This window comes from Cupressus sempervirens, chromosome 4, assembly GCF_028749045.1.
Source record: "Cupressus sempervirens isolate cs-2001-9-10 chromosome 4, ASM2874904v1, whole genome shotgun sequence".
In the NCBI taxonomy this organism is placed as follows: Eukaryota; Viridiplantae; Streptophyta; class Pinopsida; order Cupressales; family Cupressaceae; genus Cupressus; species Cupressus sempervirens.
In genome coordinates this window covers 318,955,121-318,968,778 of record NC_143121.1, presented here as the reverse complement: position 1 = coordinate 318,968,778, position 13,658 = coordinate 318,955,121, and the positions used below count along the sequence as shown (strand labels likewise).

The 13,658-nt window shown below is 38.7% G+C and overlaps 1 protein-coding gene across 2 annotated transcripts in view; it reads left to right on the top strand.

The window, feature by feature from the left end:
- LOC149561311 (protein SEMI-ROLLED LEAF 2-like) overlaps window positions 1-13,658 on the top strand; it is a 165,388-nt gene that overhangs the window by 84,582 nt on the left and 67,148 nt on the right. For both annotated transcript variants that reach the window (XM_089825066.1, XM_089825067.1), the window contains one exon: window positions 1,012-1,208. In XM_089825066.1, coding sequence (XP_089681192.1) covers window positions 1,012-1,208 — 197 coding nt within the window. The remainder of the gene's footprint in view (window positions 1-1,011; window positions 1,209-13,658) is intronic.

Sequence of the window (13,658 nt, the reverse complement as noted above, 5' to 3'; positions counted from 1 at the left end):
CATGAATATGATTCATTATTACAGGTTTTCACGTTGAGTGATTCCATGAATATGACTCGTTACAGGTTTTCATGTTGAGTGATTCCATGAATATGACTCGTTGTTACAGGTTTCCATGTTGAGAGATTCCATGAATATGATTCATTGTTACTGGTATTCATGTTGAGTAACTCCATGAATTATGCTTTGAATTCATATGATCAGAATTTATCATTGACATTTTTTGTTGCAGCTTTATGTGACTGATTCAGCTAAATATCTCTCTCTTGCTAAGAGGGAGTGTTAAAGTTTGTAGCTGTGATAGAGATCTTTATCTAGATGTTATTACCGTTATTGTCATCTTCAGCTGAAAAGGACACTTTAAGTTTAATTTGTAACATTAAATGTAAATGACATGTGTCATTCTCATGCATTGAGGCATGAATATTCAAAGAGTCATAGGAGTTATGAGAATCTCAAGAGACCTTCGGTTATAATGTGAAGAGTCTCTCCTATTGCTATATATATCGCATTAAGTGATAGGCATTGCACACTTGAACATTTCATTATCAATAAAGATATTTTTGTGTTGTGTGGCTTGGTTTTTCCCTTCATTTTCGAAGGGTTTTCCCAGGATAATTCTGGTGTTCTTTGTTTCAGTTTTATCTCTTTGTTATTGCTGGTTATCTTCATGCATTTCTGGGCTCTAGTTTTAACAATATTCACCAAGAGGAATCACACATAAGATAGATTCGTCAAGTTATAATCTCTTAATCACTTTTGCACTTATTTTTGCAGTGCTTAATATTTTGTGTGTAAATGGAAAAAAGTGTCACCAGTTCTTATGATTAAAAATGCTTAGATATGTCTAATTGAAGTTCTTATCAATTTACACTTGTTTAAAGTTGTTTTCAGTATTTGTTGAGTTACTTTGCCACAATATTTGCTCTTTCTTCAAGGAATTTGCAGCTATCTAAAATTGATGCTCAGCCACAAATTAATAACATTTTCTCATATTGATTTTCATTTTAGGGAAGAGATGGAAACACCTAAGGTGTGGTCTCAAATTTGTATTCAAAATATGGTCAGACTGGCCAAAGAGATGACTACAGTACGCTATGTCCTAGAACCCATATTTCAGTACTTTGATACAGGAAAGCACTGGTCTCCTGAGCATGGATTGGCTATTTCTGTTCTGCGTGATATGTCTTTCTTGATGGAGAGTACAGGTATATATTTTCTGCCGTTAATTTCAGTGAAGCATTGTAAATGTCATGGACTTAAGTGATTTATTTTATTTCTTTTGTGATTGGAAAAGCCCTTGAAAACACCTGCTTCAAAGAAATGACTTAAGACTTTAGCATTGATGTGGTAACAATGTACTTCGATCTGAAGTGAGCCCATTTGTCTGTTTAAATTCTTGCAGTGGAAGATTATTTTTTATAAGACAAAGCTAGTGAGTTTATCATATTATCTTCATCACTCATTTATTTATTAATCATGTGTTTTCATTTCTTTCCTTGGAAAGATCTTCAGCTAAGTTGTTCGATTTTACACTTTAAGACAAAGAAACCATGTGATCCTTGAGAACTTTTCCCCCTTTTGTCACCAAACTTTAGTTTTTACGGTAATTTATTAGTAAAACTCGAGAAGGATTTGTCTTATAGCTGAGCTAACGACAAGTAATTATATATCTAATGAATGGGTAAATATCTAGTTGGTTTTTGTATATTTATTCTAATATTTTATTGGAAAATATAACTAAATATATCCAACCATTGTCTAGCACACCCACCCGCAATGTCACAAATGGTTTTCACCTGTTGCCCACTGAATGACGAAAGAAGTGTTGGCTGTATAGTTGGAGTATTTTCTAACTGTTGGTTAACGGAATGGAGTTACAATAACCGCAGAGAGGAAGTTATAGTTCTAGAATGCCTTCAACTTAATTACTTTGAGTAATTAGTCTGTCTGCAATGAATGCCGAAAATATGGTATGTCTTAATGTGTGTTTAGTAGAAGGCTATGGGGATTAAACTGGATGACTGATGAACAGTTCAATGAGGGATTGCTCATATTCTACTTAAGCAAGGCTTGGTTTCCATGTCTTAGAAGTGTAAGATAATGTGAGATTCTAATGACAAGATGCCATGAAGGTTTATAGGAAACTATTCTCTCAAGGATTAAGGTGGGCAAACTGTTTGCACAATAATAGCTGAAATGCAGGTAACTTACTGAAAATTGATCTTTGGATGACAAACTGTGGATTAGTTGTTTTCATGACCAACATCTTGTGTAATGTGTCCTGAAGTCAAGGAAATTTATATCTACTGAAGCCGATAATCTTAGATATGAGAGATGGAATTCAATTTGTCTGAAATAAAATCCTAAATATAGCACATCCTACTGTAATCACCTAAAATTGGTCTAGCGCAATCAATAGACCTAAATCCTAATCAATTGGCCTTAAATCATCAATCAATCATTTGCATCGCATATCCATAAGAAAAGGACTAAACATTGATTGCATCATTGTACCATCGAAGTAAATCTATAAATCATTAGGAATACACAATAGATGCATTACATTATGGAAATAAAGAGCATGCGTTCATAAGCACACGAGCATCACATGAAGATCATTTAGAACAAATCAATTGCATCTTATATATATCAAACTAATGTGTCATGTATGGGGTACAATGAGATCATGATCAGTGTGAGTATATCATCAAAATGTCAAATACATCATGAGTATATCAGTAAGTGTGTTAGTACATCATATAACATCAGTGGGTGAGCTATACATCAAAAACATCAAAGCATGGCACATAATCAAGCTTGGCTGTTTTCATCTGCACCTCGAGGACTAGGTGGAGTCGAAATTGGTCTCATGGGTGCTGGAGCTTCACCCTGGGACTGTGCTGCTAGGTGCAAGTATGTAGGTATGCTAGCAGCGGGCCTCCACAAGATAAGCTATTTGATTGTATGCATCTCTTTGAACTTGGTACACACCATCCCTTTGCACTCTCGCCACATCAACTAGCACTCTATCTTGCTCGGTTATCAACAAAGCTATCTCATGCTCTAATATTGACACTCGATTCTATATTTAGGCTCACACCTGCCTCAATTGGGAAAGTATGCTTTGGTCACTTCCCAAGGCCATGACTACTCTAAGGAGGTGGTGTAGGGGTATCCTCCGAAGTGCCCTAAATCAAACGTCTTGCTTTGTTTTGCCTCATTAGCTAACCTCAACGAACAACTGGTAGATTTACTCTTAACTCTAATTCTCTGAGTGCTTCGATCGTCACCTTCGTCTCCATCATTGTCATCATTGTTGCTAGCATCTCCTCCAACAATTCTAATAACTCCTAATTCTCCACCCTTGTAGAATGGAAATACTACTGAAGTTCACAGAATAATAAAGATATGCATACAAAGCAAAACATAGAATGTACCTTAATACCACAATACCAATTGGCGAGGAAATGATTTACTTTATTCATACCAAAACATCTTGAGTCCATTGATAATATTCCAAGTACTGATAAAAGGGTTGGTTGGTTGGGAAAACCAATCGATGCATTCCCTCACCTCCTAACTACCCAACCTGCTCAAGCTTTAACAAGTGCTAAGTACAATAGTACTTTATTCTCTACTACATCTATCCCCCCCAAAAAAGAAGTCGTCTTCCAGACGATTGGTGAACACACTAAAACATAAAAACTTGACTTTTAAGAAGAGGGTTGGGAAAACATCCTTGGACTCGGACCTCCCCTAAGCCATTGTAGGTCACGTTTAGCTGTCTTATGTTTTGCTTGAACTCCTTGTAGAAGTCGTAGGGCGTCCATCCTTTTTTGCTTCTGCCGTGGTGACTCTGCTTTCCAATTCACTTTTTTCCATTCTCTAGGTCTCCTCCATGACAACTTTCTCAGCCTTCCACTTTTCCTCAAGCGTTGTTCGTTCAATTGCCCATTTTTTAGGCAAACTTTTGCCTTTTTGGAGTTCCATATATGTCCAGCGAAAAACAACTTCCATATCTCCTAGTGTCTCCATGAGAGATGATTGATCCAAAGTGGAAGGAATAGCATACCTCGTCACCCATGCGACTACTTACTCCTCCTGAATATATCCACCCTTCTAGAATAGTTCCCAGTCCATGTGGCAACCCTTTTGCATAAATGTGGCTTGTGATTTCGCTACCTTCCGAACAACTTCAATATTCTGAGACCTGGCTTGTTGCATGATCTCTTTGGTGGAATGCTCCATCGCATGTAACTCGGTTAGAAATAATTTTGCCTTGGCTATAAATGAGAACCTACTGGGGGGTTCTATGCTTTCGCTTTGTATTTCCATTGGATCTTCGTTAACTTCTGCCATAGGGGAAGAAACCATCCCTTCTTCTTTAAGCAATCTGTCTGCCTTCTCAGGGTCTGTATCCTCCATATTCTCTTAGTGTGAGTCTCCCTCTGCTAGTTATCCATTGTCTTTGTCTGTGTCAACTGTACAATGAGAGCCACCAGGTGAACTACTTCAAGGCCTAATGGTGTTTGCACCCTCACCTTATGTGCACATTTTGTCTAGCATCTCAAGTCTATCACCTTAGTACGGATGTGATTCGGAGTAGTTAGTTGCGCCCCCCTTGGCAGGGACAATCTGGAAGCCCCCCAATGTGGAATTTGTTGTCGTTCTTTACTGTAATCCTCGTCTACCGGTCCACTTTCCTTCTTAGTGACGTCGATATGCCTGACTGTCGAGTCCTTAGTTACCTCCCCTCCTTTAAGAGCAATTCCCTCGAAGCCAAGAGTCCTACCCTGATCATGGGGAGTCATACTATCCTTGTAAATCTCCACAGATTTTGGTATCCCTATGGGAAGTGGCCCTCGGTTGGTGTCAGAGCTTCATGCAGGTGACTTAGGTGGATCTCTGCCTCCTAAGAGTCTGAGGAAGACGATTCTATGTCGTTAGAGTCCTTTGTCGAACTCTCTCGATCATCCTCCTCATCCTGACTACTCAAGAATGCCTCCTGTTGCTGCTCCTGTACTGCTTGTTTTGGTTTCTTTTTCCGAGGTTCGCCGCTTTGAAATCCTATGCCTATAGTGTCCATGTGAAGCCAATATTGCCTAGCTGGCTTGTAAGGTTCCACCCTATTTGCTGGTATTAATGTCCCTCTATGCTCATTGCCCACCTGGGTCCGTACAACTTCCAGAAATAAGGCCACGCCATGATGGGCATGTAAAACGCCTTGCGCTTTAACTCCATGAATTCCTGAAGTCTCTCTGAAAGGAATTTTGCTCAATTATAGGCCTGCCCTTTATAGAATCCATCAATTACTGGCAACATCCAAAGGGCAATGTCAGAGGTGTAGCTTCCGACTGTTAGTTTACTTTTCACCAAATCCTCAATGCATCTCCATTCATCATTGACAATAAAGATTTTCTTGAGACCCCTACTATTTTTCAAAATTCCTTCCCATTCTTTATTTGTAAGGTCCTTCCTGCACATTAATCTTAAGCATTTCTTCTTTTCTTCTAGTGACATTAAGGTTTTTTCCAGTGCCTGTCCCTGTTGGGAATTCCAAAAACCTTATTTCCCTAGCTGAGTAGGAAATTGTCACCGAATGTTGAAAATACTGGACTACAGATTGATGGCAAGATTTATCATAACCTGTCACCCTATTTCGAAGTATGGGTGCAAACTTCTTTAAATCAAATATTGACATGAAAAGAATTTTGTCTACCTCAGCCTTCCGCAACACCTCTTTGAGAGGGTGATTGTCCTCTCTACACTCCCACCAAGTGCGGCATTCACTGCCCATGATGCTTTCAAAAGTAATATTCGCAGCCGTGATCTCTTCTGTGATCTTTGTTGTGTCCCCCTTGCCTGTAGGTTTTTCCACCTCCTTCATCTTTATGGTCAACACAGATGATTTCGTCTTTTTCGAATCAAAGATCTTCCCCTTACTAGGATTTCCCAAACTTAATTTGAGCATGTTGTGGTATTTAGGAAGAATGCTAGTATCTTTAAGTTGGTTTTGACTCAGATAGTCATTGTATACTTGACCAACCTCTGTTTTTTCGTTGGGCCCTTCTCCAATATAGGCAGTTATTTACAGCCTTGATCTGTACCCTTTGGACTCGTACGACTGTGTTCCTTACGAGGGTGCTGCGTACGGCCTTGCCCCACATGATCTTGCTCCGTACGACCTTGCTCAATGTACCAACTCTCCTTCTCGTCCGTGCGACATGTACTCATGTCCTTCGCACGACTTGTTCCATGTACGATCTTGCTCGGTACGACCCTGCTGAATGTACTAACTCTTTTTCCCTTTGAAATATTATATCTTTTTTCTAGGGTGGGAATATAATAAGTGTTTATGCTTTCTTTTCTTCCTTGATAAGGTTTTAATTTTGATCCATTGACTAAGTCCTTCACTAGTTTATTATCCAAAGTTGACAACTTTATTGCCGCATTTCCTTTTACATCGACCACTTTGTATGGGCCCACCTAGCATACTTCGAATTTGCTCGGCTTTATTTTATTTTTTCCATTAAACTTGAGTACCAATTGTCTTGGCATAAAATTCATTCTCCTTAAATGTTTGTCATCCCAAAATGTTCTTTGTTGTTCCACTTCCGTAGTCCATTGAGCTAAGGACCTTATTTCTTCGTTGTATTCTACATCCTTCTTAAATATGTGTGTTGGTGTCCTACTAAGGGTTGCCGTACCTTCTCTGTATTCCTTATAGGTTCTTGGATACCTTTCGTTGGACTCCAATTGTTGGACTTGCAACATATTACATTCTTGCCAGAAAACTTCATAGTCTCCCATTTGCTAGTGAAATAATCCATTGAGGGAGCTTATTTCATCTTTTGAGCATTCCCCAAGTCTGAGCACCCCTTCCTCATGTGGTTCCACTCCTTCATGGTCTTCTCCCTCTGCTTCTGAATCCGATGCCATGTCCTGACTTACAGACTGGGTCTTTAGGTCTATGGTGTACTTCTTGCCTTCTGACTCAATAGAAAAAGTGTTTTGTTTCCAATTATGGGTAGCTTTGGCTATAACCAGCCATCCCCTTTCCAGTAAAGCATCATACCCCTTTTCCTCTAGAGTAATAACCACAAAACCAAGGAAGAATTGTTGTGTACCGATAACTACCATTTGTCCCATCAAGGTTCCTATTGGCTTAATTCTGTGTTGGTTTGCTTCCACCAGTTGAAATGTAGGTGGGCAAAGTGTGGGTTTCCCTATTGCCTTCCATGTCTCTTCAGATAAGACATTTATGCCAGAGCCTCCATCAACAATAGTATTTAAGAGTTTATACCCCAGTATTTCCATTTCCACTACTGTTAGTGCCCTCCCCATTCCTATGGTGAATAGGGTGTTATTTTGTTTCCCAACATGTGCTTCTTCATTCTTCTCTCCTTTGGAGGTTATCCCTTTCATGTCACCCCTTGTGTTATTGCTACTTGCAGCTGAGGTAATGTTTCTAGTAAATCAACAATTTTCATAGGGATGGTTGTCTCTAGTACTTGTCTCATGATACTTGGTACACCCCCGTTGGTAGGAAGTTTTTCTGGCCTTGCCTTCCCCTCTGCTAGCATGTTATCTTGAATGTCTTTCCTAGCTTCAAGAAATCTTTCCTTCTCCATAGTAGCATCCGGGTAGAGAAGCTTCCTGGCTTGCATCTTTATGATGGCAAGGATTTCATTTTCCGGTTCTTCAACATCCAACATGTTCACCCCTTTTTGCCTGGGGTAGTTCACATCCTCATGATTGCTTGGTGCACACCATTTACACAACATTCCTTCGTTCTGTCCTCCTCCATTTTGACAATCTCGTGCAAAATATCCCCATTCATTGCACCTCCTACGTTGGATCATAGGTCGTCCCTTAGAATCATACTAGATTACTCACCGGGGTGTGTTGTTATTGTTGCTGTTGTTGCTATTATTATTACTCCCTCTTCTAGTATTTCTATATCCTCATGGTGATGCTTTTGTATTTGTGTTCTTTGGAGGGGTGGAGGGTGGTGTAGATTGCTTTCCTTGTGTGAAGAATACTTGAGCGTTCCATGTTTTTAGATTGTAGGGATAGTCTTTGATTGTGTGTCCCAACACCTGACAAATCTCACAAAATGCTTTCCTCAGATATGCCCCTTTTGTATGGCCTTCCTTTTCACAATTTGTGCACCAAAGATGCCTCTCTTCTTTTTTCTCTTCCTTACTCTTCTTTACTTGCTTCATTAATGGCCTCATGTCCTTCTTAGGGCTTGGATGGTTTTATTCGTCCTCACTTTCTTTTGAACTTTCACTCATGCTTCCATGCCTTCTTGCTTTGGAGGTTTTGTTCTCACTTCCTATGTCCATTGCATGAGTACACACATCCACAAGGGTTGATGGTAGTACTAGTTTCATCTTTTTCCTAAGGGACGGTGTTAGTCCTTCAATGAACCACCTTTTCTTTAGTCCATCCATAGGCTTGTTGTCAAGTTTTCCTATCAGCTCTTTTAGCCTTCTGCTGTAGGCTTTAACGGATTCACTTTTTCCTTGCCTTGTATTATAAATCTCGGTCATTTTTTCCTCATTGTCCCTCATGAGTCTAAATTCTCCCTCAAACGCTGTGTGGAGATTATTCCATGTGTTCTTCTTGCTTGTCTCCAAATTTGTATACCAATCAATGGCTATACCTCTTATTGTGGCAGGGAATGCGTTTAGCCATTCGTCTGCATTATGTTGGCCTTTTTCCCCCTTGGTGGAATCCCCCTCTTGAAGGAACACTTCCTCTAGATGGAATACTGCCTCCCGATGGAACACTTCCTCGAGATGGAACACTCCCTCCTAATGGAACACTTCCTCCAGAATAGAAATTCTCTCTCCATGAACTTGATTGTTGATTACTGGAGGTATCCTCTTCTCTAGGACTCTACTCCTATCACAGTTCTCTCTGTGCAGGTGTCTCTGGGTTTCTGCACTCTGACTTCCTTCTTGCTGTCTCTGAGATGGCCAAATTGGCTATTCCTTCTTGATTGTATGCTCAATCAACCTCTCTTTGATTTTGGTGGGATCCCCTTGTCCTCCCCTTAAGTTACGATGTCTCTCCTCTTGTTGCTAGAGATGTAGTGTCCTCAAGGCGATGTTCTCAGTTTCTTCCCTTGGTACCCACCTCGAGTATTTGTTTGGAATTAGGGGCATGAATCAGTTTAGTGTCTGTTATGCTTTTTGGGATTATCACGTTCCTCCAAGTTGCATTCCCTTGTCCTTTCAGCAAACTGTTGTAGTACTTGTTGCCTACTCCGTTCCCTTTTTGTCTTGGCTTTTTCTTCCTCCACATGTAACAAGTTGCGTGCCAAAAGGTAAGGAATTTGTTCTAGTAGATCGTACACCATTGGTGACACCGAAGTTCGTCCCGTACTGTACCTTTAGGTTTTGTTCTCCCACGGGCTTCCCTTTGTACGTACTAATCAATTGCAATTTCCTAGGCCGTCACTAGATTGCGTGTCAACTGATTTTGCTTGGTTATTTCCTCTTCTTCTCCGTCACTATTTGTTACTTGTATATGTGGTAGAAAGGGTCTTCCCATTACTCCATCCTGTCTTGTCAACAACCTCTAGGTTCAAACTTAGGCAACAACGCAAAATATGTAGAATGAAAATACTACTCAAGTTCACAGAATAATAAAGATATGCATACAAATGAAAACATAGAATGTACCTTAATACCACAATACCAATTGGCGAGGAAATGATTTACTTTATTCATACCAAAACATCCTTAGTCCTTTGATAATATTCCAAGTACTTATAAAAGGGTCAGTTGGTTGGGAAAACCAACGAATGCATTCTCTCACCTCCTAACTACCTAACCCATTCAAGCTTTAACAGGTGCTAAGTACAATATTTACTTTAATCTCTACTACAATCATCACTTCTTTGGCAGTCTCGTCTATCTCTCCCAACTTTGTCACCAGCTCTGCCATCCTCTCTACCAGGACCTCTCCATTGTCATCCTCTCTCCGTAACACCATCATCGTCACCAAAATCATCAAGTTGAATTGCTATCTCATCTAGAGAAATGAATCGTGGAAATGAACACATACTGCTTGGTGGAACTCAATATTTTATAAATATTTCCCACCTATTATTGCTTTGATTATAGTTGATGTCATTGACTTATTTTCATGTTGCTAATTATTTATCATTTCGAGGATATTCTTCTTAGCCTAGGTTGATTATATTGTTGTGATCAAATAAAATAATTACTTACTGCATTTCTTTTTGTTTGTAGAAATCATGGTTTGTCCTCTAAATCAAAGGTGCCTATCTCAGAATGCATTCTCAGGGCTTACTCATCATACGGCGATCACTATCTATGGATCTTGGTTATGATTTTCTTGAAATTCTGTGTGATATATGATTTTTTCATATATCGCCATAGCTACAACAATAAAGCATCACATATCAATGCATACTGTGGTTATATCATTAGAGTCATTTTAAAAATCGGGTGAGATATCGCTCTAACCTTCATTGATTATTGGGTAGCGGGGAGATAAGGTTTTGGTTTTGGCGATCAACAATAAATTGGGTTATATTGTTATATGATATGGTGATAAATGCTTTCGGTAACCAAAGAAAGGAGTTTTGTGCTGCAGCAATTAGTGATAAGTTGGTTGATCGCCATATGTTATAGCGATGGATCAGAGTTGACTGTGGATCGCATTTGGAGAAGAATGAACATAGCGATAAGCAATGGGCATTTGTGTATTGCTATGTATTGTAGTGATAAGATGAAAGCTCATAGTGGTGATCAAAACTTACAATCGCTATACTCTATAGTGAAAACATCTATTGGAGGTCGTAGAAGAGGAACTTCTTACATAGTGATGAACGATAAGGTTATTGCTATTGCTATAGCGATAAGTGTGAAAAGTAAAATAGATTGCTATTTTGGGGCTAAAACATAGCGATCAAAGATGCATAGGTATTTTATGCCAAAGAGTTGTAGCGATCAAATATTTGAATATATTTTACGAGGCGGGGAAGTAATGACAGGAAATGACCATTGACAATCCGTGCTGTGCTGTAATGATCAAAATCTTTATGACATCAATTCATGCGGGGAAATAAATGCACAAACATATAAGGCACATTGTACTAAAAGGGTAATCATTTCACATTCCAAACTCAGAGAATTTCATAGAAGTTGTAAGGTTTTCAATTAGTGCACAGAGTTTTTAGAAATTTGATTCAGAAAAGATTAGTAGAGAAGCATGGAGAGTTCTAGCTCAGCACCGAAGAGGAAAGTTGAGAAAGCAAAGAAGGGCAAAATCGAGAAGAAGTAGAGATCAGAAGATGAAGTTCCTCCTAGAAAGTGAAATGAGGACTTAATTGAACAAATGGATTTTGGCGGGCCTAAATCCAGAAGGAGTAAATTTGCTTCTCTTAACAAACTGGAGGATAAATATAGTGAAGTAGGAGATCTCTAGATGAGGACGAGGGGTTATGAGCTTTTCTTATACCATTATGTCACAAGGAATCACAAAGTGCCTATTTGCCATCCATGGGAGATGAATTTGGGACAACTGACTGTGCCCAATGTATTTGTGAATGTCGAGTTGTTGAATGTTATCATTAGTAAGTATAATGCTGATGATAGGCGCATCTATGACAATGCAGGGGAGAAATTCATGGAAATTTCAATTGATTCCTTGAATGAGGCCTTCAAATTGACAGACGGGTTCACAAAGAACTTGTCATTTACTGAGTTGAAGAATGAGTACGAGAGGTCAAATATATCCTATATGTAATGGAAGCTAATGCTACATAAGACTGTCAAGGAACCATTGATTGCAACAAATGGACCACCATTTAACATTAATATGTTCAAGACATATTTTTATATGACATATCAATCTTGTGGGCAAGTGGGAGGAACAGGAGTTGCGGACCTAATGGAGATTGGACCCATGGTATTGGCATCTGATGTTCAAATGTTGGAGCCTAGGCCTTATAATTATGCTGAGTATGTTGTTGATAATATTCATTCTTGTTTTGTTAATTTCAATGATGCTGATTGTCCTACTTTCAAACATTATTCTTAACTCATGTATATGATTTTATATTATGGTGAATTGAAAAATTTGTGGCATGAAAATTTGAAACTAAATGTGCGGGAAACAAATGGGGAAGAAAAGCTAGTTCAAATGTTGGCTTCCATATGGGATTTCAGATACAATGCATCTTGTTACCATACTTTTGAGGATTATTTTGTCTAGTCCCTACATACTTTGTTTGGGTATCAAGCTTTCCCTTCCGTTAGTCCTGACATAAAGAGATTTTTAAGGATAATGGATTGGGGAAAAGATCAAGTGCAATTGGGGTGATTGGTATTAATATGATTATTTCACATGTTGCAAAGTTTTTGAATTTGAGGGTTTTTTGAATTTGAGGGTATGCCATACAGATTGCCAGTTTCAGTACTTGATAGGATTGCTTATTTGGAGATTGTAAGACAAATGTCAGAACCTAGCAAGCAACATTTTGGAGGGAAACAAAGGAAGCAAACTTTTTTTCATTACCACTTTATCTTTTGATGATTTTACAATTTGTGCAACCAAATCATATAATAAAATTGGAGAAAAGTTGAAAAATGAATCATATGTATACTATGGATCCACAGACTCCTTATGTCCTGAAGGTTATATCCATGCTTGTAGAAAGTCACAAAAATTGGGTAACTATGTCCATCGTAACATTAAAGAGGAAGAAAAATTCAAGAATATGGAATGGCTAGAGATTCAACAAAAGATGCAAGAGCAGAACAGATAGTTAGAACAGAAGAGACAATAAGAATTGGAACAATTCAAGACTGAAATACATAATTTGCTAGATTCTTCTGTTCCAGTGACTAGAACTCTAGACAGGCTAGAAATTCAAGTATTGGATAATGATGTTAGGGTGCTTGATAAAGTAGATGCTGGGAAGGATGAGAGGATCCTTGAGTCTAGCAGGTTTGTGAGGGATGATGATTTTGTTAGATCAAAAGAATTTATTTCTGTTCTATACAATTACAGAGGCAAGATATTGAGACAGAATGTTCAACATATCACTCCAAAAAATCAAAAGGAGTTGATGGCCAACCTGAAAGAGGATATTAAGAAAGAAGTGGATAATATGACTCCAACAAGAGGGAGACAATTGCTCAATGAAGATGGAATCATGGTTTTACTTGGATGGGATCTAAGTGCATCCTATATATTTGACAACCTAATCAAATCTCGAAAGAAAGACAGGAAATTAGATGTGCAAGGTGTGAAAGATGTAATTATTGGCTCCATGTTTGTGGAAGATGAGAGGTCTATGCTATTATGGGCTCTCTATCCTCTGCACAAGAGTCCACAAATTATTGATATTGATCAAGCCTTTGGACACTTGATGACATTGAAATTAGGGGTAACAAACCCTTATAAATGAACAACTATGCTAGTGGATATTGCCCTATTTAATCAAACACAAATGAAACATGTGACATTTGAACGAGATAATTGGAGAGCAATGTATGAAAGCCTACTGAAAACAGGAAGGTCACATACTCAGCCTATAATTCAATCGCCTGCTGATGCCTTGAAAATTGAGTTGAAGAGATTACAGGAGGAAAATAAAAGGCTGGAAGATA